Source organism: Lethenteron reissneri, chromosome 13, assembly GCF_015708825.2.
Source record: "Lethenteron reissneri isolate LAM-NWPU_2019-01 chromosome 13, ASM1570882v1, whole genome shotgun sequence".
Taxonomy (NCBI): domain Eukaryota; kingdom Metazoa; phylum Chordata; class Hyperoartia; order Petromyzontiformes; family Petromyzontidae; genus Lethenteron; species Lethenteron reissneri.
The window spans coordinates 8,541,462-8,568,552 of NC_083791.1; the positions used below are offsets into that span (position 1 = coordinate 8,541,462).

At 53.8% G+C, this 27,091-nt stretch overlaps 1 protein-coding gene across 3 annotated transcripts; it reads right to left on the reverse strand.

Annotated features, from left to right (window-relative positions):
- Positions 1 to 1,425: 1,425 nt before the first annotated feature.
- SLC37A4 (solute carrier family 37 member 4) lies at positions 1,426 to 26,609 on the reverse strand. 3 transcript variants are annotated; one of them, XM_061550982.1, is made up of 10 exons: positions 26,535 to 26,609; positions 24,803 to 24,955; positions 20,029 to 20,261; positions 11,826 to 12,072; positions 10,123 to 10,284; positions 9,351 to 9,436; positions 8,430 to 8,543; positions 7,245 to 7,383; positions 6,421 to 6,638; positions 1,426 to 3,744 (listed from the first exon to the last, which is right to left on the reverse strand). In XM_061550982.1, the coding sequence occupies exons 2-10, from the start codon at positions 24,951 to 24,953 to the stop codon at positions 3,559 to 3,561; spliced, it is 1,536 nt and encodes a 511-aa protein (XP_061406966.1). In that variant the 5' UTR covers positions 24,954 to 24,955; positions 26,535 to 26,609; the 3' UTR covers positions 1,426 to 3,558. The 3 variants fall into 3 exon arrangements, with proteins under 3 accessions (XP_061406966.1, XP_061406967.1, XP_061406965.1); XM_061550983.1 differs by lacking the exon at positions 26,535 to 26,609 and adding an exon at positions 25,439 to 25,557; XM_061550981.1 differs by lacking the exon at positions 26,535 to 26,609 and adding an exon at positions 25,298 to 25,352 and having other exon boundaries at positions 24,803 to 25,001.
- Between the last annotated feature and the right edge of the window lie 482 nt (positions 26,610 to 27,091).

Genomic DNA, 27,091 nt, shown 5'->3' on the forward strand with positions numbered 1-27,091 from the left:
CTACCAATTTCAATGAGTCATTTGAAAGCTTGCGATATGTATTGCATGCCGACAGGTTGAAAGTTGATAATTGTTTTTTTTACCCTTTTATCTGGCAACCAAACTGACACCTTTTTTACAAGGAGTCATGTTTGCATAGACCACAATACCTGCAGTCGGAAGGCAAACAAAAAACATAACTCTGATAATGTATGCACTGTCCTTGAAGTTGCCAGATAAAAGGGTAAAAAAAAACTATATTTTTCTACTGGCAAATGAGGTTCCAATGGTGAGGTTGAAAGTTGTCAACAAAAATATTGACCCATGACCCGATAATTCAGCTCCGAGCACTGCGCATGTGATGGATAGCCGTGTGTGGAGAGAGCAGCTGGCATTGAATCTCAACTTGTATACACTGGTGAGGTTGATGACAGCTGAGTGGCGAGTCAGGTGAGTGGTGAATGTCAAGGCAGAGCCGGCCCAGCCACTAAGCGACCCTTGCAATTGCAAAGGGCCCCGTGGCCAGCAGAGGGCCCCCTAGAGTCACTGCAAGCTAGTGGGTGAAAAAAATCATACATCAAAGGGGCCTCCAACAAAATTTTGCTTAGGGCCCCCAAAGGTCTAGGGCCGGTTCTGTGTCAAGGTGTGTCGTTCCATCTGAAGGATGTGCTACCCCTCGTGTGTATGAAAATTAATGTCATTTATTGGCAAATCACATCACTCTAGTAACATTGTATTTATAAAATGTGTATATATCACCAGACGTGTCCTTTACATACCTGTCTCCACGTAACAAAAGCATTTTTTTTACACAACCCGTGGTGCCCACTGCCTTCTGGGAGTGAATACTCCCAGCAGCATTCAGTACCAGTTTCTTATTACCAAAGTATGAGGGGCTGGGTGGGGAGGGGAGGGGCTGGTCACCTCGTGGTGTCCTTATAAAACTCAACGTTTAACCTACTCACGCCGGCTTGTGCCCGCCCTCACAGTCGGCCATATTTGCGGAATACACCACGCCGCCGTTGACCCTGGCCATTGACCGAGCAACCCAACGTCCCTACCAGCTCCCTCCGCAGGGGCAATGTGTTGATTGACGATGATGAGACCACGGGGCTCGGATCGCGGCTGTGCCAGGGAGGGTGCATCGTGGGGTAGCAGGGTCAGGACACAAACATTGGGCCCTTTTTGAGTGTCGGTTTGCATCTGAAAAATATTAAGACAATCCTCTGATCAATTTGTCCAGTCTCTTTTAGAGTTAAGTCACAAATGGCAACAACTTCATACTAACGTTTTACTTGAATTGGATCACCTTCATGGGCGTTTTCGTGCCCCTGTTACGGATGGACCGGTGGTAAAACAGACGGGCAAAGTTAATGCACACACGCTCTTACCGGAGTTTTGGCGAGGCGTTAAAAACGAACAATCGCACGAACCGAGCACTACACATTGTGGGGGACATGGCTCCGTTTATTGAGCTGACACCAATGTCCAACCGGGTCTCGGACACACAACCGCGTGGCACAACCGCGTTGGAAGTCGTTCGCGCAAGCAGCGGTTTTGGCACGGGGCGTATACAGGAAATGTCGCACCTCGTTTTCATAACCACTGCGAAACCCGTCTCCTGCCGGCCCAGTTCTAGCCCAGGTATATAGCACCAGGGCCTGGCTTCGTGTCCCCTTGGCTACGTGTCCCCACGGTCCGTGAGCCACGATGCTCCGTGCACTCGGCCCATCCTACTCTACAAACCCCTGACCCTTCCCATCCGCCTAACCAATGCGCAAGTGGCGGCGCTTGGAAATAGAGCTTACAAGTTACCGACAAAGTTTGAACGCAGGCATCTGCGTGTACAGCCCCTCTGTCCATACTGCTGGATGAGGGCCTCGCCTCGCAGGCCAGGCTGTGGCGGTTATTTCCCCACACTTTCACCACGCTGATCGGTGCAGAGCCGGTGAAGGTGGGCTGCATAGAAGTTTAGAATAGCAAAGGAATCGCCGCACTTCCCTCCGTTTGCCAAAATGACGTAGCCGTGCTGGCGGCCGACAATATAATAAGCCGTCGTGCGTGGCAGTCGCCGCCCATCCGAGGGGTGGTTGCCCCATCCACCTGTTGGATCATCTCCACGAGACGAGCGTCGGCTCTTTCAACCTTAACCGCAAAAGCAAACCCAGAAGAGCAGGTCACCTGACCGGGTGTGCAACCTCTAACAACCAGCCGTGCGTGCTGGTCACCCCCCATCCCGAAACATCGTCCAGGATTGACCCCCCCCCCCCCACTTTTGCTCAGCTCTCAATATGTGACGAGATCGTGAGCACTCTAGGTAATTTGTTCATAGGCAGGCATGGATTGGGGTGAAATGTGCGAGGTTCAAGTCACCTGGGTCTTTGTGTGTGCCGATGGTGGTGTTTAAAACGCTTATTCAGTGCAGACGCATCTTTGGGGTGAAGGTTAATCGGCTTACTTGCCGTGGCATTGAGCAGCAACCAATAATTAATCCAGCCTGCGCGTAGAGATATGTTGCTTATTCCTTTCGCCCACCGACGTACATGCGTAGCTTGAACTTCTTTCGCACCGTACATAGCCAACCGTGCTAATCGGAGGTGCAATAATCGAGAGGTAGTGGAAATTCGTTTACCAAAGGGTCCTTGGGGGATCTACTTGGAGGCAGCGGTGGGGGGTGAACCAATTGGGATTGATGCGGCCCTGGCCGGACTGCTGTGGAGACACGGGACATCTGGCCCAGCCTCGTGCCAGCCGCTCTGAGCTAGGCCAGCTCCCCCCTACTGGTGGTTTGGGGGGACACACACAAGGCATCAGGGTTGGCAAAATCGTTCACAGCAGCCAGTTGCGAGAGTCCGTGTTCTATAAGGGGATAATGTACAGGAATGAAATATCTCCACATTATCTCTTCCAGAGACGCATATACTATGCCGGTGGGTTTCGTACTCCCAATCTCTCTGGCCATACTCTGGGTCCACGTTACATGGTCCTCCTCCTCGTCGTCGTACAGCTGATGTAGATGCAGAGCAGCGACTACCATTTCACGTGTGCAGGTGGTCAAGCCAGACAGCCGCGTCAGGAGCAGGGGAAGTGTGTCGCTGTGAAGGGTTCTCCAAGAGGATGAGACGCGTAAGAGTGCAGCCATGTAACGCGTGTGGAGAGAAGTCTGGCTGATGTGAAGATACGGACTGGAGATAGGTTGTTAGGACTGGAGTTTGCCGACCACTGACTCAACACCGCTTGCCGTCGAAATTATCTAAATCCTATTGTTAACAGCAGCAAATCTCAACAATCTAAGTTTTTTTTTCATTAAATTAAAATTATCTTAAAATACGATTAATAGCATGCTACCTAGTTCCAGCGTCGCATTTTAAAAACTGCAGCTAAAATTACCGTGGTTGTATTGCACGAGAAGTCGCCAGGCGTTTTTCCAACGCGCAGCGCAAACGCGGCCAGTGCGTCAACATTTCTCGCAATCTTTTGCAGTCGCTTACATTTCTTTTTTGCAAAGACGCATTCGCCGAACAACTCTGAATACTGCTGTCGCCGACAATAAAACACGTTTGATCTGCTCACGCGGCCTTAGCTTTCACATTCAGCCTCGGTGTTTCTCACACACGCGCGCACACACACACACACACGCACACATTGCACACCTCTCTCACACTCACTCCTAGTATCCGCCCCCACCCTCCTCCGCTGTAAGCTCATGCTGCCAACCTTGCGGATCCCGGTTCGACTCCCAGTCGTGGTGCGACGGGGGTCGGCCTGCAACGAGAGTTTGCGGGAGCGGGAGGGGGGGGGCAGGGGGGGGTCGTGTTATGGGCAGAGGTCACGCGGTTCGGGCACGAAAGAGTATGGATTCCTGTAGTCACGAAAGCTTCAAATCAAGAACGAAAGGCAATTTTTATTTTATTTTACCAGGTAAGGCCAACTAAGCTACGTAGCTCTTTTTCAGAAGGGACCTGACCACAAATGATAGCTCAACGAAGTGGCTTATCACGTGGAAAATTAATGCAGCCAAATACTCTAAAACGCTTGTTGATTCTAAATGCGGAGGGAAAAAATGGAGAAATATCCACGCGACCACGGGAAGAACATTCAAACTCCAAATATACAGCAGCAGGCGTCAGGGTCGGAATCGAACCCACGACCTCCTGCATACCAGGCGAGGGAGTTAACATCTCCTCGCCACCGTGGTGCCACAACACATCAAGACACGATGATCAGTTCGGTTACTCAACGAAGAGGATAACACGAAAACAGCTCGGGGGGAAAAAACCAGCTCACCTCTGTTCCCACGTGTGCCGCTGGACGGGAGGTGATGAGGGGGCGGGGCTGGGTGTCGCGTCGCGCTGGGCGTGGCTTGTCGGAGGGTTTCCTGCCTTCTGGAGGCCGGACGTCAGGGTGGCCGGCGATTTTTAAGGGGAATTAATAATCGACTAGAAAAGCATCAGTCGATCACCGTGTTTAGGTCGATCGATCGACTTAATCGAGGAATCATCCCGGGAAGTAAATGGCGCTCTTTTCTTTACGGACTGGGACCTGCCAGAGGAACGTGGAGCGTCCACCAAGTTGTGTACAACCACCAATTTGAGATGAGTGCGGCGCCACTGCGCCTGTGAGCAGGGGGGACGCGTTCATCTAACAGCAGCCAAAGTGTCGCTGCACTCAAAGCAGAGGTCGCAACCGGGTACCCGATACCCGTACCCTACCCGATACCCGGCTACCCGTTTGCGACCCTGGTGCGGCCGGGTACGGGTACGGGTAGACCGTGAGTCACTGGTGAGTAACTGTTTGTCACTCATTTCCCAACGTCTTGTCTCTTCTCACAATTCAAGTTCCTAGAATCAACACACCCGCGCCTGCAACATGGCTTCATCCCAGAGGTCGCAAGCAGGTACCCGATACCCGTACCCTACCCGTACCCGTCCGGGTACAGGTAGGGTACGGCCGAGTACGGGTACGGGTACCCGTTTGTGACCCTGGTGCGGCCGGGTACGGGTAAGGAATCAAAACCCATTTGCGACCTCTGACTCAAAGCTCAAATCACCATCGGAAACCGGCGGAGCGATCAGACTGATGGGGTGATGTAGTCTCTTTTTTGATGCGTGCAGGAGAGAGGTCAATTCTATCGGCCTATGAGGGTCAATTCTATTCGGGTCAATGGGCACCACGGTGGCAAGAAAATGTTCTCTCCCTCTCCTGGTGCGCAGGAGGTCGTGGGTTCCACCTGGACCCTGACTCTGCCTATTGTATAACTGAAGTCCGCGTGTTCTCTCTCCCCACGGTGGTCACGTGGCTTGTTCTCCGGGCACCTCCGATTTTGCCCTCAACCACGTTTAGAATCAACACGCATTGTTGAGATCGTTTGGCTGCTCCTATAATTCCCGCGCGCGATAATGTTACGAGCCACTTCTATGAGCCGTCACGTGTGGCCAGGTTGCCTCTGAAAAAAAAGCTATCAGGTAAGTGAGTTTTACCTGATAAGTCGGTAAATAAAGCAACCGAGTATAGTTTAAGTTTACAGCGGCGCACAACACACACCGCACCAGTGCTAAACGTACCGGCCTTACAAATCCAGCCTGTTTACCACGTCTTCGGCAGCATGTGCACGCACTCGTGCAGTATACAAAGCCTCTCAGCCTTATCCAGACCACCGGCTCAAAATAACTACATGTGTGGCCGTGTTGTCGTTTTAGACCACCGACTCAAAATAGTTTATGAAACTGTGGCCGTCCCATCAACAGGCAGCGGTGAAGTAAAGAGTGACACAACTGTAGATTGGTGTCGTCTTAATTAGGACTGCCATAACACTGGTTAACACACTTTTTCTGGCATAAGGTATTCCAACGGGTTTAAGGTAATTTTGGGGTGCTGATTCCAAATCTGGCATCAGTTTTTGTCTATCACATCAGGTTTTTGAGATATCAAATATTGCATTTTCAATAAAAGCTGCAGAAGAAAAATATTAAATAAATGTGTATATCTACATAAAATTATATTATAAACACACTATCCTAAAAATACAGCACCATATTTTAACACTAAAGCAGTCACTGACTCGCAACAACTTACAATCATAAGTGACAGAGTTAATTTCGGGTAAAATCAATGAAAATGGGGTATGCCGATAGCATAAAAATGAGATGTGATAGAGCAAATCAGATTTGGAATCTGCACCCTGAAATTACTCTAAAACAGCTGCAAAAGTCCAGGCCAGAAAAAAATGTTTTTTTTGTTGACCAGTGTAATCATCCGCGAGCCCCATATATGGGGAGCGCGTGTACCTTGACGCTATCTACCGGAGCCTGTGCACTTTGAAATCTCGCTTCTTCAGAACTGCTTTTGGAGTTTAATTTGTTGTCCTTCCCCGCACCTCCGCTTAGCACTTGATGAGAAAACCCATCATCACACGCTTGCAGCCGCCGTGCCGACACGCACCTGGGGAAGGAAGGTGGGGGGCGGCTGGGGCGGGGGGAAGAGGCTCCGTCGCTCAGTCCTCTTCTCGCCCACGTGGCCCATGCGTGTGCGCACGTTCCTGAGCAGCGCCACGGCGACGGTGGTGGCGCCCAGCGCCAGCTCGGCGAGCCAGAACGCCGTGCTCCAGTCGTAGTGCTTGGCCACGGTGCTGAACGGCAGCCCCGCCAGGAAGCCGCCCACTGTGGGAGCAGCGTTCGTTTAGGTTTTGACCAAACGCGCCGGCAAAAAAATTGTTCTGCGCCCCGGTATTTATTTACAATAAACAAAAACGTGAGGACGAACATTTTCATCGGCGATCATTTTTTTGACGAAATCAACGCTGGTCGTTTGCGCGCCATCGACGGACATCGGTAGGCGATTCGTCTGGACCGGTGCAAGGCCTCCGCCTAGGTCGAATCAGCGGTGGCGAGATGTTAACTACCTGGCCTGGAATACAGGAGGTCGTGGGTTCAATCCCGACCCTGATGCCTGCTGTATATTGGGAGTGTGCACGTTCTCCCTGTGGTCGCTTGGAGTTTTCTCCGGGTGTTTTTCCCCTCCCACATTTAGAATCAACGTGCGTTTAGAGTATTTGGCTGCCATAAATGTACACGTGATAAGCCCTTTCGCTGGGCTATCATTTGTGATAGCCAGGTCGCCTCTGAAAAAAATCCACATATCACAGTAGGCCTTACCTGGGAGTAAGTAAAAAAAATAAAGTTACGTTTTTTAAAAAAAATTTGGCTATTAAACGCGGGCATCCCTTCGCGGATCGTGCGGAGCGGGTGAACGGGGAGCTGCCTTGCCGTTCGCCATGAGCGCGACGATGGCGTGGGACGTCCCGCAGAGGTTGTGGGGGGCGCTCTCGTTGGCGATGACCCCGAACAGCGCGATGGGGCCGTAGGAGCAGAATCCAAACGCGAAGCCCAGAGCAAGGATCAGTATCTGGTTAAGAAGAAGAAGGGGGGGGGGGGGGGGGGGGACCGCTCCTCGAGTGAGCCGCAAGCTACAGCTGCCGGCATTCTCATCGTTGGCCCACCGCCGTTACCATCGTTACTGCAAACTTGAATAGGCGTTGTCCTAGCGACTGATGTCATCATCAGCACCAACATTACTACAAATAATAATCAGCAGTTCGCCTGCTGTATTTTTTCACCTGAAGACGATTGCTTGTCTTCTTGCTTCTTTCGGTAAAGTCACGTAGAATGGCTGCTTGCGTTGTGGCCGAAACGTCGTGAGAATTATTTTATTATGTTTTATTTTTATTATTTTATTATTTACATTCTACGTGACTTTACCGAAACGATTGCTTGTGTTGCGATCGAAACGTCGTGATTTTTTTATAATTTTTCTATCTACGTGACTTTACCGAAAGACCCAAAGAGTATGGATTCCTGCAGTCACGAAAACTTGAAGTCAAGGAATAATAATTAAAATGAGTGTAATCACCACCACCACCACCTTCTGTACCATCATTAACTGTTTCACAACACCAATGTCACCACTATCATGAAAATCATCACCATCATCATCATCATCTTCATTTATACCATCACCGTGATCGTGATGTTGACCAATATACCACCATCCATTATGACTACCATCAATACCACCACTGTTACTATCACCACCATCGCACCATCATCCATTGACATCACCACCATGACCACCACCGCCAACACCACTGTCACTGTCATCACCACCACCACCGCCATCATCGCCACCATCACCACCACGGTGAATGTCATCACCACCGTCACCACCACCACCGTCACCACCACCACCGTCACTGTCATCACCACCACCACCGCCATCATCGCCACCATCACCACCATGGTCAATGTCATCACCACCGTCACCACCACCGTTCCATAACAAACAGTCGGTGACGTTCGTCAACCAGGGACTCGCCGCGCCCCCCCACCCCGACCCCACCTCCCTTGTCCCCCGCAGCCCCCCCAAGTTGAAAGTTAGCGGTTGGAGTTGGGCACCTGGTGTGAGTCCGGTCCGACGAACACGCGGAATGCCCACAGCGACACCGCCATCCCACCCATCATGCCGATGAGCAGCCCGTGGCGAGGGTTGCCATGGGAGCTGAGCCCCACCTGCACGGACCGGAGGGTGCATGTCGTCAGGGTAACAGGGGTTGCCACGGTGTCGAGATGATGTCACCTACCTCGCCTAGTATGCGGGAGAGGGGTTAAAAAATGAGGACCGATTCTCAAACGTACTGTTTAAAACACATTTCGAGGGAGGCCAAAACCACGAGCGCATCCTAAATTCCCTCCCCTTCTCTGCAACGGTTACATTTGATACACGTACGTACGTATGCTGAACTTCTTTCGCACCATACGTAGCCAACCGCGACCACCCGGTTAGCACGGTTGGCTACGTGCGGTGCGAAAAAAGTCCAACATACGTACGCGGAGGGGCGTCTTACGATCACATTCACAGATGGCGCTAAGAGCGTCCAGGGTAACCGGACACCGAGCCCGCGTCTCTCTCTCTCAGCCCCCCCCCCCCCCGACTCACTTCGAGTCGCCGTGCGTTCCTCGAGTCTCAGAAACTGCCAAGCAATGGATTTTGGAGCTGTACGACGTCGACAGCTGCTGGTAAAGATAGTCGCCCTCGCCACGCGGGCACCACGGTGGCGCGGGGCACCCAGCCGCCTCGGCTACCGCCTTGGCAACGCTCTCGGCTTCACTACCGGCGGTAATGAACGAGCCCAGCTGCACCACCAATCTCTGCTGCACCACCGATCCCCTCCTGCACCACCGTTCCCCTCTGTACCATTAACCTCTGCTGCACTACCAATCCCACCATCACCGCCGATCCCACCGTCACCGCCGATCCCACCGTCACTGCCGATCCCAACCGTCACCACCGATCCCACCGTCACCGCCGGGCCTCACCTTGGCCACGGCGCGGTCGGAGAGGAATCCGGCGGCGATGCTGCCGATGAGGCCTCCGAGCTCGAGGGCGCTCAGGAACGAGCTGCCTGCACCGTCCGCCGCCGCCGCCGAGACGTCGTCGTCCAGCGAGGTGTCCAACGACAACGAGGTGGCCGCACGCGCGCCGTGCGCCGAAAGGTGAAGACGATCAACGGTGAGCGAGATTGGAATATGGACCCGGCGGCTCTGGCCACAACAATGTGGAATTTCCACATGGCAGCCGCCGTCCCGAAGCGTACAAACGAGACAGGCGGTACACGAATGATACTGACGGTACACATGTGATAGTACGCACGACACAGTAAAAGCAACATGAATGAGACAGAGCAACACAGCGTGCAGATGAGACCAAGAGTACAAACAAAACAACACACACAAGACAAACATATATTCCGGCCACCTGCCACAACCTGCTTCCCCAAAGGTGGGAAACCACCCCCCCTGCAAGCCCCCCGCCCATGACCTCCCGACCAGCGGCACACACGTGAACGGCAGCTTATTTTGTCGTCGTCCCCCCCCGCAACTATTTTCGTGGTTACGCACTCAGTCGAGTAGACGAGCCAATAATCGGCACGGTGATCGGCTACACCCAAGTGATCGGATTACATCGCGGCTCCACTCGCGTGCGTGCACGTGCGTGCGTGCGTGTGTGCGCGTGTGCGTGCGTGCGTGTGTGTGCGTGCGTGTGCGTGCGCGTGTGTGTGTGTGTGCGTGCGTGTGTGTGCGTGTTTACCCATGAGCGGCGAGTGCAGCTTCTCCTGGATGAGCACCAGCTGACCCCAGTCCGACAGGCACGTCTTCACGCCGAACACGACGAGGTAGGCCCCGGACAGCACCCACAGGTACGGCGAGGTGAGGAGCTCGCCCAGCGTGCTGTCCCGCACGCCGCCAGACCCTAGCCGGGGGTCACGGTCAGGGTCACGGCCGGGGTCAGGGGTCGGGGTCAGGGGTCGGGGTCGGCCCGAGTGTTAAAGGGGGTGCCAGCGGTCTTGATAAGTTTCAGCGTTGGGGTCACTTTGAGAGTTCAGAATCAGAAAATGTATTTATACTGGAGAAATGCAATGAGCTATAAAGTTATTTTTTACAGATGTCTACCCATTCCCTTTCTGCCCAAAACCTTGCCCTTGCAGCCGATACTCTTGCCGCCCGTGTCCATGCCGCCCGTACCTTTCCCGCCCGCGCCCTCGCCACCCGTGTCCTTTCCACCCGTGCCCTTTCCACCCGTGCCCTTTCCACCCTTGCCCTTTCCACCCGTGCCCTTTCCACCCGTGCCCTTTCCACCCGTGCCCTTTCCACCCTTGCCCTTTCCACCCTTGCCCTTTCCACCCTTGCCCTTTCCACCCGTGCCCTTTCCACCCGTGCCCTTTCCACCCGTGCCCTTTCCACCCTTGCCCTTTCCACCCTTGCCCTTTCCACCCTTGCCCTTTCCACCCGTGCCCTTTCCACCCGTGCCCTTTCCACCCTTACCCTTTCCACCCTTGCCCTTTCCACCCGTGCCCTTTCCACCCGTGCCCTTTCCACCCGTGCCCTTTCCACCCTTGCCCTTTCCACCCTTACCCTTTCCACCCTTGCCCTTTCCACCCTTGCCCTTTCCACCCTTGCCCTTTCCACCCGTGCCCTTTCCACCCTTACCCTTTCCACCCTTGCCCTTTCCACCCGTGCCCTTTCCACCCGTGCCCTTTCCACCCGTGCCCTTTCCACCCTTGCCCTTTCCACCGTGCCCTTTCCACCCGTGCCCTTTCCACCCGTGCCCTTTCCACCCGACCCGTGCCCTTTCCACCCGTGCCCTTTCCACCCGTGCCTTTCCACCCGTGCCTTTCACCCCGTGCCCTTTCCACCCTTGCCCTTTCCACCCGTGCCCTTTCACCCCGTGCCCTTTCCCACCCGTGCCCTTTCCACCCGTGCCCTTTCCCCCGTGCCCTTTCCACCCGTGCCCTTTCCACCCGTGCCCTTTCCACCCGTGCCCTTTCCACCCGTTGCCCTTTCCAGCCCGTGCCCTTTCCGCCCGCTGCCTTTCCGCCCTTGCCCTTTCCACCCTTGCCCTTTCCACCCTTGCCCTTTCCACCCCTGGCCCTTTCCACCCGTGCCCTTTCCACCCGTGCCCTTTCCACCCGTGCCCTTTCCACCCTTGCCCTTTCCACCCGTGCCTTTCCACCCGTGCCTTTCCACCCGTGCCCTTTCCACCCGTGCCCTTTCCACCCGTGCCCTTTCCACCCTTGCCCTTTCCACCCTTGCCCTTTCCACCCGTGCCCTTTCCACCCTTGCCCTTTCCACCCGTGCCCTTTCCACCCGTGCCCTTTCCACCCGTGCCCTTTCCACCCGTGCCCTTTCCACCCGTGCCCTTTCCACCCGTGCCCTTTCCACCCTTGCCCTTTCCACCCTTGCCCTTTCCGCCCGCGCCCTCGCCACCCGTGCCAGTGCCGCCCGTGCCCTTACCCTTTCCGCCCTTGCCGGGCTGCACGTCGATGTCGGGGAGCCCCACGTCGCTGGGCTGGTCGCGGAGCAGCGCGGCCGCCGCCACGGCCGTCACCACGGCGACGGCGCCGGAGCCCGAGAGCACGGAGCGCCAGCCGAAGCCCACGGAGAGCAGCAGCGCCGCCAGCAGCGGCCCCACGCTGCCGGCCAGGTTCATGCTGGTGGACAGCACGGCCCACCACGTGCCGAACTGGGACGGCTCGAACCACTAGGCCACGGCGGGGGTGGAGGAGGTGGGGGGCGGTGCGGGGGTGCGGGGGGTGCGGGGGGTGTGGGGGGTGCGAGGGGTGTGGGGGGTGTGGGGGGGGGTGTGGGGGGGGGATACCAGGAGTTAACGATAATTAGGGGAGCAGTGCGTATTTGATCACACACATTGATCACTTTAAATCAACAAGTTCCTCCTATGTAGGGCTCCTTTCCTTTTCAGGACACGCCCCTTCTTCTATAGGCCCCGCCTCTGTATATTTAGGCCCCGCCTCTGTATGTTTAGGCCCCGCCTCTGTATGTTTAGGCCTCGCCTCTGTATGTTTAGGCCCCGCCTCTGTATGTTTAGGCCCCGCCTCTGTATGTTTAGGCCCCGCCTCTGTATGTTTAGGCCCCGCCTCTGTATGTTTAGGCCCCGCCTCTGTATGTTTAGGCCCCGCCTCTGTATGTTTAGGCCCCGCCTCTGTATGTTTAGGCCCCGCCTCTGTATGTTTAGGCCCCGCCTCTGTATGTTTAGGCCCCGCCCCGTTGAGGTGGGCTTGGGTCGTGGTGGGCACGCGGATTGGAGGGGCAGGGGTGCGGCGGCCTTCACGGTGGTGAACGAAGTCCCTCTCAGATCAGCGAGATAAACTGAACTAAACTAATTTTTTATTTTACTCAGGTCAGGCACACCGAGCTACATACTATAGCACTTTTTCAGAAGCGACCTGGCGGCCACAAACGACAGCGCGACAACAAAGTGGCTTATCAAGTGGAAATTTACAGCAGCCAAACGCCATAAACGCATGCTTCTAAATGTGGACAGAAAAACCAGAGGACCCGGAGGAAAATCTACGTGATCACGGGGAGAGAGACATGCAAACTCCAACGTATAAAAGGCGTCAGGGTCGGGATCGAACCCACGACCTCTTGTACGCCAGGCGAGCTAGTTAACATTTCACCACCGCCCGCAAGCCCGTGGGTGCGGAAGCACAGCCGTCGTCAACTCGGTATCCTGAGATGGATTCCAGGGCACAGCTGACGGCTGAAGTGAGTGGCGAGTGAATACCGAACCTGTCCTGGGTTGCTCCCTTCACCAACTGGCAAACGAAAAAGCGCGGCGAAGGTCGGTCAAATGACCCCCGTGATTGACAAGGCGTGGGCAGGCGCACCGGAGTGGTTCTGTGATGGAAGGTGTCATCTGTCCCGCAAGTAATTTTGTTTAAGCTTTAGCAATCACAAGAAGAGTGTCCGTAATAGAGGGCAGCAGCAGTCCTTGCACAACGTGGTGGAAGTGGATAAGATGGCGGTGAAGACAATGGGAGAGCCAAATAGAGAGATTTGAGAGATATGCGGGGGGGAGATGGGGTGAGATGGTGGGGTGAAATGGGGGAGAGTTGGCGGTGAGATGGAGGGAGATGGGGAGGAAGGAGGATGGGGTGAGATGGGGATATGAAGTTAAATGGGGGAGATATGACAACGAAATTAAGGGAAACATCTTCACAATTCCGGCAAAACGCCTGATTAAGCTGGTTGTTGGAATCACCAGCAAAACGTCGGACTCAAATTGTAAATCTTGTGGGTTTACTCTCCAACACACCAGTGTGCTCCAGTAGTAACTAATTGACACGTTTTGTTTACGTCACAAACGTTACTAATCTTCTGTGTCAGGTGGTGGTAGATTAATGACACATTTATATTTACGCGATCTAACCCCAAAAACATCTTTATGGATAATATTGGTCGCGAAAAGCCGACTAGGATTTCAACTGAAATTAAGGGAGTTGGAGACGTAGAGAGATAGCGGTGAGATGGGGAGATGCAGGGAGATGGGGAGATGGGGGACCAGGGAGAGATGAGAGGAGACCTGGGGGAGAGGCGATTGGGGTCAAGGAAGTGCAGTTGGCGAGACAAGCACATGGCGTGCGAGTGCGAGTTATTAAGTTCACACCGAGGTGGGAATGATCAGCACGCTGCTGCCTGCGAGAGAGACAGATGGCTTCGCGAGCGAGGGACGCGCTTCAGCGGGAAAGGGGGGCCAGAGGGGGCTAGCAAGGACAAGTGCCTCAAGCCCTCCCCCCCCATCCCAGAGCTTAGACCACAGCAGGGCCACCCAGAACATGGGAAAATATCTGACCAATCCAATATTCAGAAGTCTGGCCAATTCCTGCTTTATCAAGTGATGTGCATGTTGGAGGAAGCTGTGTCCAGAGAAAGCCCAACCCGTTTTAAGGGGAGATTTAAGGGGCGTGCGACTTACTTGCTGTACTTCCTCATATACGACCGACCCATTGCCCAATTTAAAATCAGCCGTGTTGTTACAGTATAAGCACATTTTTGGGGGGAAAAGTCCATTAACTTTTCTTAATTTTTTTATTTTTTTTATTTTAAGGGGTATTTTTTGTGCGTGGCAGATAGACCAGAAAAACCTGCACGCAATACCCCACATCCTGCCTACCTCGCAGAGTTTCACAAGCGATCCAACAACCCTTGCCTCCAAAAGCGCCGGTTCAGCAACTTGCGTCACCTCGCCCAGCTCCGTAATATCAGAATGAGATGATTTATCTAGACTGTAAGAATCCGTTGAGCTACAAAGCTCTTTTTTCACAGATGTCCAGTGGGGGCGGGTCAGAACGTTACAACAACAAACAAACAAAAGAAACACGATAGGATTGTAAAGTATAGGAAAAGTTCAACAAATTAATTTAAAATATATAAATAAAAACTAAACGATGTTGTTTTTTAATCTTGATTTGAAGCTTTCGTCACTGCAGGAATCCATACTCTTAGCTTCTTTTGGTAAAGTCACGTAGGTATAAAATAAAATAAATCACGACGTTTTGGGCGCAACACAAGCGTCCATCATCAGGTGGGAAAGCATGGTCTGCTGCTGAGGCAGACTGTTTTATGTTGTTTTTTCTTACCTTACCCGGTGAAGCCCAGAGGTATGAACTTATTGTTTTCTTCAGAGGCGACCTGACACTGCTCACAACATCCCCGCTGTGTCACAGCTACACATGAATTTTCTGCCCTCCTGTGCCACCCAGCACCCACCCCTGTCTTGCCAACGCTTTATTTGTTTCAGCCGAGTCTTACTTATGTCATGTCGATGGTCTGGCCATACTTCACCACACTCGTCAGTACAGGGTTGGTGAAGAGGGATGGCCCAGGACCGGTTCCAGATATCATTCATGGGCTTTAGCCGTGGCCGAGAATCAAACTCGTTTTAAAGCTTTCGTGACTGCAGTGATTCATCTTCTTGGTTCTTTCGGTAAAGTCACGTAGAATAGAAATAATATAATGTTTTATTTTTATTATTTTATTATTTCCATTCTACGTGACTTTACCGAAAGAACCAAGAAGATGAATCAAACTCGTGTTTACAGGCTCACAGCGCAGAGCTAATGTTCCAGTCAAAGCAAATTCATTCATAGAAGCAGATATCCATTGCAGACCAATTTTGTCCATCTGAAATGACGAAAGCCTATTAGGGCTCTGAGAAGCATGTGTGTTTGTGTGCCTGTGTGTGCCGGGTGTGGTGCTGGCCACCAACCCCCTTTGTGTGCCATGCCGGCCTTCATAGGTGCTACTCGCTCGCAGCACTTGCCACAAAGAGTCCGTTAAGGCTACACCACACGAGGGATCTTTGTCTTTGTTGTGCACGTACGAACATGTGTTTGTGAGCCTGTGTGTCAGCGCGCGTGTGTACGGGGAGCGGTAGCGTGGTGGTTGGTGCACTGCGCTACGAACCCGGCGACCCGAATTCAATTCTCGCTCACGACCAATAAAACTGTTGAATAATTGAACCAGTCCAGGGCCTTCTCTAGGTCGACTCGGCCTTAATTGAGCATCTGCGTAAAACAGACAAAGACGACCGGGCGTGGTGTTGGTGGCCACCCGCCGCCTCGTACGTCGCACCGGCCTTCATAGTTGCTCGCGGACAGGGATTGCCCCCAACAGTCTGCTAAGGCTACACGAGAGGGGGGGGGGGGCGGCGGGTGGGATCTTTGTCTCTGTGCACGCGTGCATTTGCACGCAGCGTGTTTACGCCGCTGGCTCGAATGAAACGTTGCGAAAACTTCGCAATTAGCGGCGGCGGCGGCGGCGATGATATTTCTCACGAGAGCGTGCGGTGGCGCAACGCGTCCCTCGAGCCGCCTATTTTTGGGCCGCGGGCGTTCGCCCCTCGGCGGCCGGCCTGGGGAGAGGGGGGTTACGTGACAGCGCCGGGGGGGGGGGGGGGGGGGGGGAGGGGGGGAAGCGGCAAGAGAACTGCGAGGTCAGGCGCGCAAGCGGGCACGGCGAGTCCCCGGGCGGGGAGGAAGCGGAACGTGACACCGCCGCGGGCTGCGAGTGATTAGTGGCCACGCGAACAACACAGAGATCCCCACCCCTGTAGCCACGCGGGCTCGAAGGGAAAGTTCTGTTAGCGAACATCGATTGAGACTGGCGCCGCGCACGACACGACGGTAGGTGTGGGGTGTGGGCAATGCTACGCCTGGCCGCCTCGAGATCTCCGGCGCCAATGTTGCTTTTCACATTGCGCCAGGTAATCAGGGATGGATGCCCAGGGCGTGGTTAAGATATTCGCCGCTGATTTTGGCGGTGCGCATTTATTTTTTACGGAGGTAGCTCGTGGCGCAGTGCGACAATCATTGTCATAGCGCTCCCCCGCACTCAACACAAAAAGACAAAGATCCCCCACGCAGCCTGAACAGAATGTTCGGGCAAGTGCTGTTAGCGAGCACATGGCGCACGGGGGGTGGTGTGACGAGCACCACGCCCCAGCCACCTTTTTCTCCCCAGTGCTGGCTGTTTGCACCCCACGCCAGGTGCTCATTTTCAACCGAGTCAACCTACGCATGGTCCAGATGTACGCCACTGGATGTGAGCCGTGGCCTTTGTATAGAGACTCCCGAACAGCCACACGAACGTTGGAAGGTAAAACATTCCAACAGGTGCGCAAGTAAAACCGAGCGAGCATGCCCCGAATGCACCTTCGATAAGAACAGGCGTTGTGTGTTAACCAGCGCAGGCGATGCGCTGCGGAGCGATGTGGCGAAGCGGTTCGCGTGCAGGGCCCTGTGAACCCGGCGGATTCCGAGTTAAAATCCCAGCCACGGCTAACGTCAGTGGCGAGTGATATCCGAACCGGTCCTGGTACCACTCCGCACCCCCCCCCCCCACCCCCTTCGTTATTTCGCGTAATAATTGCGTCTGATAATTTTGTGTGGTAATTGATTTTTCTTCATGCCAACAAGTCAGCTGTTTCTCAGACTTGTTTCGGCCCGCGGACCACTCAGGCGATGCAAACACTTTGCGTGGGTCGCCCAGCCCCTACCACCACCACTCCTGGTGACAAAACGAAATCACTTCTCTCTCTAAATACCACTCGTACTAAACGATTCGTATTTACCGGAACATAAAAGCACTTTTTTTTTTTTACGCAGCCATAATTTTCTTTTTAGTGGTGCATTTAGATCTTAGGGGTAGGGTGGTTTAACCAGGGTAGTTTACCCATTTAAATATCATAAGTAAAATATGAATGTCATTATTGTCCGGATCAACCTGCTTTCCATCACAGCCCCGCAGACCACCTGGACGACCGCCACAGACCACCGGCGGTGGGACCGGGTGACCGCACTGTGACACCCGCTGCTCATAAAAGTGACACCTTGAGAAGCCACAATCATTCGAGGGAGAGTCTTTCTGGTTACGGGGGGTGTACGGCTTACAGCAGTTAATGATCACTAGAAAGTCAAAGTGATTTCCTACTCAAATGAGCTCCTGAGCCATCGGTGCTCATCTCCCACGGCGGGAATTCCACATTCCTATGCCGAAATCCAGCTGACATTGAGTCTGGCTAATTTTCCCGTATATTGTACTGGCGGCGAGCGCACTGCACTACGAGCCTGGCGATGCGAGTTCCATCCCTAACGTTGGGCTCTCCCCCACCTTCAACAACCTCGCACACCGATTATTACGGTGAAGTATGGGCAAACCCTCTCCCCGCCCGCCCCACCCCAATAACCAACACGGCGTGGTCAGACCTTCATCCAGCAGCGGATCGACACGGGGCTGTACATCAGTTTCACTTACACTCAGCAACGTTTGGCTTGACAGCCATTACCGGGGTAACAGATAAACCACCCCGGGGTAACCGGAGTAAGCCATTACAAATATTAACTCGACTTGCCCACAGGGATCAGAAGTGCGGTGCCAGCATTAGCCGTGCTCGACTTCTGACGGTGAACGGTTTTGGCCGTGACCTTTTTGCCGGATGCACTTCACCGTGAGAATAATGCGTCACCGGTGAGAGAGGTGCCATGCACACGCTGGAGGCCTAAAGTGGCACCGTCCTCTTAGATCTGTTCCCTCCCCTCGCTGCCGTTCCGTCACCAGTCTCGTCCGTCGCGTCCAGTCGTGCGTCCTGCCCAGGCCCATTCACTCTTCTTACCCTTTTCCCATTCCGATGACGTACACGGTAACGTACGTGTACTGATGACGTACGTGTACTGTTCCAATGACGTTACACGTACGTACACGTACGTCATTGGAATGGCGTTAGAATACAAACTAAAATAACTTTATCGGTACCGAGGCTCCCACAAGGGAGGCAGGGAGAGCGTGTGGCACAATTTGGCGCCAGCTATCATAAAGTCCGGTCATGTCACTATAGTTCTCTGCGGTGAGTACAATGTGTTGAAGAAAAAAACGGCGCTATGCCTCCCTAAATAAAATTACCGCTAACCGCTTTCCCGTTCCGTGATTCAGCGGCGAAAGGGGACCCACCCTGCAACTTGCAGACGTCTAGGAACGGGAAAGGGTTAACTTTCAAAATGATGTCCACGCGTTCTTCTCCCTGCTTCTCGGTGTCATTCCCGGGGGCAGAGGTCAGAGCTGTTTAATATTTGACCCGGGCCGAGCGCCCCGGCACGGCGGTTTGGCGGCAGCGCTGTAGATAGACACTCAACGCAGCCGGGGGGCTCAAAGGTGGCCACGTGACGTGGCGTGAAAGCCCACCAACGGCATCTGCCGATGGCAAGGGTCCCAGACCACGACAAATCTCCCTCCCGCCCTCCTTCCCTCCGCCACCAGCCTCCCTCCGCCACTCAAACCGTGACCTCCCCCCCCCACACTCCTCTCCCTACTCCCCCCCCCTACCCTACCCCCTCCCGCCAATCGCCGAGGTCTCTGTGTGTCAGCAGGAATGTGCGTAAAAAGGCAGCAAACATGTTTTGCTGGTAACAGATAATGTGGCCCAACCCAGACCCTGCTACAGGCCGGGTCAGCCACCAAACTGCCCCACCCCGCTGCTGTTGTTGTTGCTGTTGTTGTTGCTGAAGCTGCTGCTGCTGCTCCCATAGATTTCTGTTTTTGGGTGAAATCTCCGTGTTGGGAGCGGAGAACATCAAGAAGCCGGACGCGAAGGAGAAATGAACAGAGGGCGCCGCGTCAGGCGGGGAGTGAAGAGCGCGAAGGCACTTCAACGAATCTTGACGAGGAAGGAAATTGGGGGTTGGGCAGGTGGTGGTGAGAGGGAATGAACTGAAGGAGGCGATTGGGGCACGTGTCGTGTATAGGGTAGTGTATAGGGTAGTGTATAGTAGTGTGGTGTATAGTAGTGTGGTGTATAGGGTAGTGTATAGTAGTGTGGTGTATAGGGTAGTGTATAGTAGTGTATAGTAGTAGTGTGGTCTATAATAGTGTACAGTAGTAGTGTGGTGTATAGGGTAGTGTATAGTAGTGTGGTGTATAGGGTAGTGTATAGTAGTGTGGTGTATAGGGTAGTGTATAGTAGTAGTGTGGTGTATAGTAGTGTGGTCTATAGTAGTGTACAGTAGTAGTGTGGTGTATAGGGTAGTGTATAGTAGTGTGGTGTATAGGGTAGTGGTGAGCAGCAGGGTGAGGAACGGAGTTCGTGATCGCGGCGAGCAGCGAGCGAAGCGACGAGCGAGCGAGCGAGCCGTGGCGCCCTCACCTTACGCAGCATCTTCCCGCAGGGCGGCCAGCCGAAGCCCTGCGCCAGGCCGTTCGCGAACCAGATGGCCGCGAAGGCGGACGCAGAGCCGGCGCCGGCAAACGCCACGTTGGTGAGGCCGACGAGCGCCAGCCCCAGCGCGAAGAGGGCCCGCGCGCTCAGCCGGTCCGAGAGCACGCCGCTGCCGAACTTGCTGATGGCGTAGGCCAGGGCCTGGCTGCTCGTGATGAGGCCTGCGCACATCCCACGGGGTGGTGGAGAGGGTGGGTGGGAGATGGAAGAGGTGGAGAAGAAGGTTGCGGAGGGAGGGGAAGGAGGGGATATTACATTTGGGTTGGTTTTTTTACCCTTCTATCTAGCAACAAAACTGACACCTTTTTTACAAGGAGTCATGTTCACATAGACCTGCAGTCGTTATGCAAACAAAAAACATAACTCTGATAATGTATGCACTGTCCTTGAAGTTGATTGGTCCACACCCGAGACAGCTTTCCTTAGAGCCTAGTCTCACATGGTGTTGGACCAGATGACGCCAAAAGGCGCAACATGACTCCTTGTAAAAAAGATAAAAGGGTAAAAAACCAATTATAATATTTTTCTACTGGCAAATGAGGTTCCAAAGGTACATTTGGGTATTTGCACGGCGGTCGAAATGTGTTGGAGTCGGGCGGAGAGGATGGGGTGAGGGAGAGGTTGAGGGACGGGGTTAGGGTCATTCGCAACAGAGGGGCTGCCAGCGCTCTGAACACACCACGAGTGAAAAGTGAATGCAAAGAGAAACGGCTCAACTTAGCGATGGGGAGGTAATGTTAGGGTTGGGTGGCAGAGCTCACTCACCAACCAGACTTTAGCCATACCACTAAGCCTAATCATTCTCGTCAACACAAACCACTAACCACATCAGTCAACAAGACGTTAGCCCTACATCTGACCTACTACTATTTATTTAATGCGACTTTGTTTCTTTGACCAGGCAAGGCCCGCTGGACAACCACAGCCAAACGCTAATATAACCACACACACACAAAAACCACCCACTCATTAACCGTAAACCTAACCATAACCACACTAGCCATCTAGACCCTAGCCTTACCCCTGGCTATAACCACACCAGCCAACAAGATGTTATTCTACCCAGAACAGCATCAGAAAACCAGGCCACGGCACAGCGGCCGCACATCCGCTAGCCATACGCACGGAGTCAGTCCCTCGGCCTAGATCAAATGCAAGAATAGATAAAAGCATGCACGGCAAGCGATCGATCACAGACTGCTGCGATGGATTAAGTTTCACTTCGCCATCGCCAAAAGAGAGGGCAAGACGCACAAACTGGCAACAATGAAGATCATCCGCACCCATCAGTTACGCTCGTAACTTTCTTTTATTTGACCAGTTACGTGTTAATTGTGCGCCGTGTATTTTTCTAAACGTAGTTTTTTTTTCCGGCCGTACAGAGAGTGCAGCACGGGTACACAGACTAAACACTTTGCTCACTCGAGACCCAGACATCGCAACCTCCTGGCATTGGCAATCGTCCTCCTCGACGACACTGGCGGTGGGACCATCAACCTCATCATCAGAACATCACACTAAGCAGGCCGATGTCGCACCACAAGACACAAGCCAGAGTGGCGATTGTGGACATGCAACTCACACTATGGGCCATATAGTAGACCCGAAGAGGCATAGTGAAACATAGAGACTCAATGAGACTAATAGAGATACAATAAAGGGGCCGTTCATAAATGACGGCACGCGATTTTGGACGATTTTTGACACTCCCCCCTCGTCACACGGCGTCACAAAAAGTCCGACCCCTCCCTCAAATATGACGTCACAAAGCTCTGCCCCCCACAAAAAAAATGAAACATGCTTTAAATCGCTTTCAACTATTGTCATTGTAGTGCGTATTTAATGTGGCGCTGCACTCCGATGTTGTAGGAGAAAGCATTTATTAAAAAGTCTATTTAATTAAGGAGAACGTGTTGTCTATATTTATTTAAATTTGCGCATTTTGAGGTGACGTCACATTTCTCAAACCGCCCCCCCTCGTCACAAATGTCTGACCCCCCCCCCCACCCTAGGTGCGTGACGTCATTTATGGACAGCCCCAAAGACACAAGCCACAGTGGTGCAAAGTGTGGCCATGAAAACCCACACTTTGGGCCGTAGTCCCAAAGAGACACAGTGACACATCGTGATACACAGAGACTCACAGAGATTAATAGAGATACATACTGGTAGGAACCACCTGGTTCCACCAGCCCACAGGGGATTATTGTGTCCGTCCGTCGTGCATCCAAAAATGAGAGGGGTGGGGCTGGGTGGAGAGGGGAGGGTGGGGAGGGGCTGGGTGGGGAGGGTGGGAAGGGGATGGGTGGGGAGGGGCTGGGTGGGGAGGGTGGGGCTGGGTGGGGGGTGGGAGGGGTGGGGCTGGGTGGGGAGGTGCTGGTCACCCCGTGGTGCCCTTATAAAACTCAACGTTTAACCTACTCACGCCGGCTTGTGCCCGCCCTCACAGTCGGCCATATTTGCGGAATACACCACGCCGCCGTTGACCCTGGCCATTGACCGAGCAACCCAACGTTCCTACCAGCTCCCTCCGCAGGAATGTGTTTAAAGACACAAGCCATAGTGGTGCGAGTATGGCCATGCAAACCCACACTTTGGGCCGTATATTGTGAACTAACGCTCTATTTTCACAGCTGTCCAGTAGGGGCACGGGGTCAAAACGTTACAATAAACAATACAACAAACACAACAGGAGCGCAAAGTATAGGAAAAGTTAAACAAATTAATGAGAAATATATAAAAGTGGCGGTTTTTTCTTAACGTTAAGAAAAAAACGTTAAGAAAAAACCGCCACTTTTTTAAAATTTTCTTGCTGTGGGGTTCACACCTGATGATGATTGCTTGTGTTGCAGTCGAAACGTCGTGAGAATTGTATTGTTTTATATTTTTATTTTTTATTGTTTCCCTTCTACGTGCCTTTACCGAAAGAACCAAGAATATGAATCCCTGCAGTCACGAAAGCTTTAAATCGAAAAATATACAATTAAAAACTAAACTGTTGTTTTGTTTTACCTTACCCGGTAAAGCCCAGAGGTATGAACTTATTCTTTTTGACTTATTCGTTTTGTTCAGAGACGACCTGACACTGCACACAACATCCCCGCTGTGTCCCAGCTACACATGAATGTGCTCCCACCTGTGCCACCCACCACCACCACCAAGCACCACTGTCTCTTGCCAGCCCTTTTTTAAATCCTTTATATTAAGTTCGCTTGCTTGCTTAGGACCGTGCAAATCTTTCGGTCGTTTTTTAACCCACTTCCCGTGATCCAATCGAGCTGACATTTTCCACACAGACTCGTTGTGCGTGACAATTAATGTTCGTGAAAAAATTTTTCTCCAAAATGTTACATTTTTTAGGACAAAAATATTATATTTAATTACCAATTGCTTAATGGTGCAATGCAATCATCTGGCCCATAGGTGGCAGCCATCTCAAGCCAGAGGACGAGAGGACTCTAGCCGCCACGCATATAAAGGATTTATAGTGAAAAACTTTGTTTTTACGGGTTATACTTATTTATTTCAGCTGAGCTTGTCCGGGTTAGTGACCTGTAGAATATATCCACACCCGGCACACAACATCGAGTTGTGCCGCTCACCCAATGGCTGTGGCTACTCCGGTTAAGTTTCTCGTACAGCCCAGCAAGGATGCAATGCGCAGTGGTTGTAAATGTTTGGTATACTTTGGATGGATTTAAAAGCGGACCGGAAGATAACGCGACCAGTTCAGCACTGACAACTCCAAGCACTTACGATTGATTATGTAACGGTGAATTATTGCACGTTCATCATCCAGCAGTGGATTTATCACGGCTGATGATGATGATGATGGTGATCATGAATTAATTCACATCCCTCCCCGGGACCCGAACAGTCATTCGGCTGGGTTCTGCAAACCCCATGAAGGCACCGCGTCCCGAATCTTGATTCTCAATCAATTGTGTTGGGGACGGGGGTGGAGGGGCGGCCTTGAAAGAAGCCACGCAGGGTCCCCCCCCCCTTCCATACCAGCCCCCCCCCCCATTGTACCCCAGGCCCCCCCTTCCATCCCAGCCCCCCCCCTTCTACCAAGTCCCCCCTCCTTCCATCCCAGCCCCCCCCCCCCTTCTACCCCAAGTGCCCCCTCCTTCCATCCCAGCCCCCCCCCCTTCTACCCCAAGTCCCCCCTCCTTCCATCCCAGCCCCCCCTTCTACCCCAAGTCCCCCCTCCTTCCATCCCAGCCCCCCCCCCCTTCTACCCCAAGTGCCCCCTCCTTCCATCCCAGCCCCCCCCCCCTTCTACCCCAAGTCCCCCCTCCTTCCATCCCAGCCCCCCCCCCCTTCTACCCCAAGTCCCCCCTCCTTCCATCCCAGCCCCCCCCCCTTCTACCCCAAGTGCCCCCTCCTTCCATCCCAGCCCCCCCCCCCTTCTACCCCAAGTCCCCCCTCCTTCCATCCCAGCCCCCCCCTTCTACCCCAAGTCCCCCCTCCTTCCATCCCAGCCCCCCCCTTCTACCCCAAGTCCCCCCTCCTTCCATCCCAGCCCCCCCCTTCTACCAAGTCCCCCCTCCTTCCATCCCAGCCCCCCCCCCTTCTACCCCAAGTGCCCCCTGCCATCCCAGCCCCCCCCCCCTTGTACCCCAGCCCCCGCCCCTTCCAGCCCCCCCCCCCCTTCTACCCCAGCCCCCCCCCCCTTGTACCCCAGGCCCCCCTTCCTCACCCAAGTCGTCTTTCTCCAGCGTGACCTCCTGCATGACGGCCGGCATGACGAACGAGAAGGTCTTGCGGTTGAAGTAGTAGAGCGTGTAGCCCACGAACATCGCGGCGAAGATGGTCACCCGGTAATATCCGTAGTCCCCTTGACTCGCCATCGCTGCCAGGAGTGCCAGCAAAGACACGGACAGCGTTTGTGTGGCTGCGTCTGTGTGGCCGCGTCTGTGTGGCTGTGTCTGTGTGTGGCCGTGTGGCTGATTGTGTGTGTGGTCGTGTGTGTGTGTGGCTGTGTGTGTGTGTGGCTGATTGTGTGTGTGTGGCTATGTGTCTGTGCGGCTGATTGTGTGTGTGGCCGTGTGTGTGTGTGGCTGTGTGGCTGATTGTCTGTGTGGCTGATTGTGTGTGTGGCTGTGTGGCTGTGTGTCTGTGCGGCTGATTGTCTGTGTGGCTGTGTGTCTGTGCGGCTGATTGTGTGTGTGGCCGTGTGTGTGTGTGGCTGTATGTCTGTGTGGCTGATTGTGTGTGTGGCTGTGTGTCTGTGCGGCTGATTGTCTGTGTGGCTGTGTGTCTGTGTGGCTGTGTGTGTGTGTCTGTGTGTGGCTGTGCGGCTGATTGTGTGTGTGGTCGTGTCTGTCTCTTCGACCTCCAGCGGACAGCGACCACGGCGTGAGACGCCGTGCGGAGTGCCGTCGGCGTGCGCTTTAACACGCCAGCACCACCACTCTCCTCCCACTCTCCTCCCCCGTCTCCTCCCACTGTCCTCCCACTCTCCACTCTCCTCCCACTCCCCACTCTCCTCCCACTCTCCACTCTCCTCCCACTCTCCACTCTCCTCCCACTCTCCACTCTCCTCCCACTCCCCACTCTCCTCCCACTCCCCACTCTCCTCCCACTCCCCACTCTCCTCCCACTCTCCACTCTCCTCCCACTCTCCACTCTCCTCCCACTCTCCACTCTCCTCCCACTCTCCACTCTCCTCCCACTCCCCACTCTCTTCCCACTCTCCACTCTCCTCCCACTCCCCACTCTCTTCCCACTCTCCACTCTCCTCCCACTCTCCACTCTCCTCCCACTCTCCTCTCTCCTCCCACTCTCCACTCTCCTCCCACTCCCCACTCTCCTCCCACTCTCCACTCTCCTCCCACTCCCCACTCTCCTCCCACTCTCCACTCTCCTCCCACTCTCCACTCTCCTCCCACTCTCCACTCTCCTCCCACTCCCCACTCTCCTCCCACTCTCCACTCTCCTCCCACTCCCCACTCTCTTCCCACTCTCCACTCTCCTCCCACTCTCCACTCTCCTCCCACTCTCCACTCTCCTCCCACTCTCCACTCTCCTCCCACTCTCCACTCTCCTCCCACTCCCCACTCTCCTCCCACTCTCCACTCTCCTCCCACTCTCCACTCTCCTCCCACTCTCCACTCTCCTCCCACTCTCCACTCTCCTCCCACTCTCCACTCTCCTCCCACTCTCCACTCTCCTCCCACTCTCCACTCTCCTCCCACTCCCCACTCTCCTCCCACTCTCCACTCTCCTCCCACTCTCCACTCTCCTCCCACTCTCCACTCTCCTCCCACTCCCCACTCTCCTCCCACTCTCCACTCTCCTCCCACTCCCCACTCTCCTCCCACTCTCCACTCTCCTCCCACTCTCCACTCTCCTCCCACTCCCCACTCTCCTCCCACTCTCCACTCTCCTCCCACTCTCCACTCTCCTCCCACTCTCCATTCTCCTCTTACCTCTTCTTCCCACTCTCCTCCCCACGAAAGATGGCTACACGAGGCACGTGCTCCCAGCGGTTGGTGTGGCCGTTTGTGGTGGGCGAGAGGCGCGAGCAGAGGGGGAGGACACTCACTCACATCATATACTGACTCACTCATCATACACTCACTCATATATCATACACTCACTCATACACTCACTCACTCATCATACACTCACACATCATACACTCACTCACTCATCATACACTCACTCACATCATACGCTGACTCACTCATCATACACTCACTCAGACATCATACACTCACTCACATCATACACTCACTCACATCATACACTCACTCACATCATACACTCACTCACTCATCATACACTCACTCACTCACACATCATACACTCACTCACTCACACAGCATACACTCACTCACTCATCATACACTCACTCACACATCATACACTCACTCACTCACACAGCATACACTCACTCATATATCATACACTCACTCATACACTCACTCACTCATCATACACTCACACATCATACACTCACTCACTCATCATACACTCACTCACA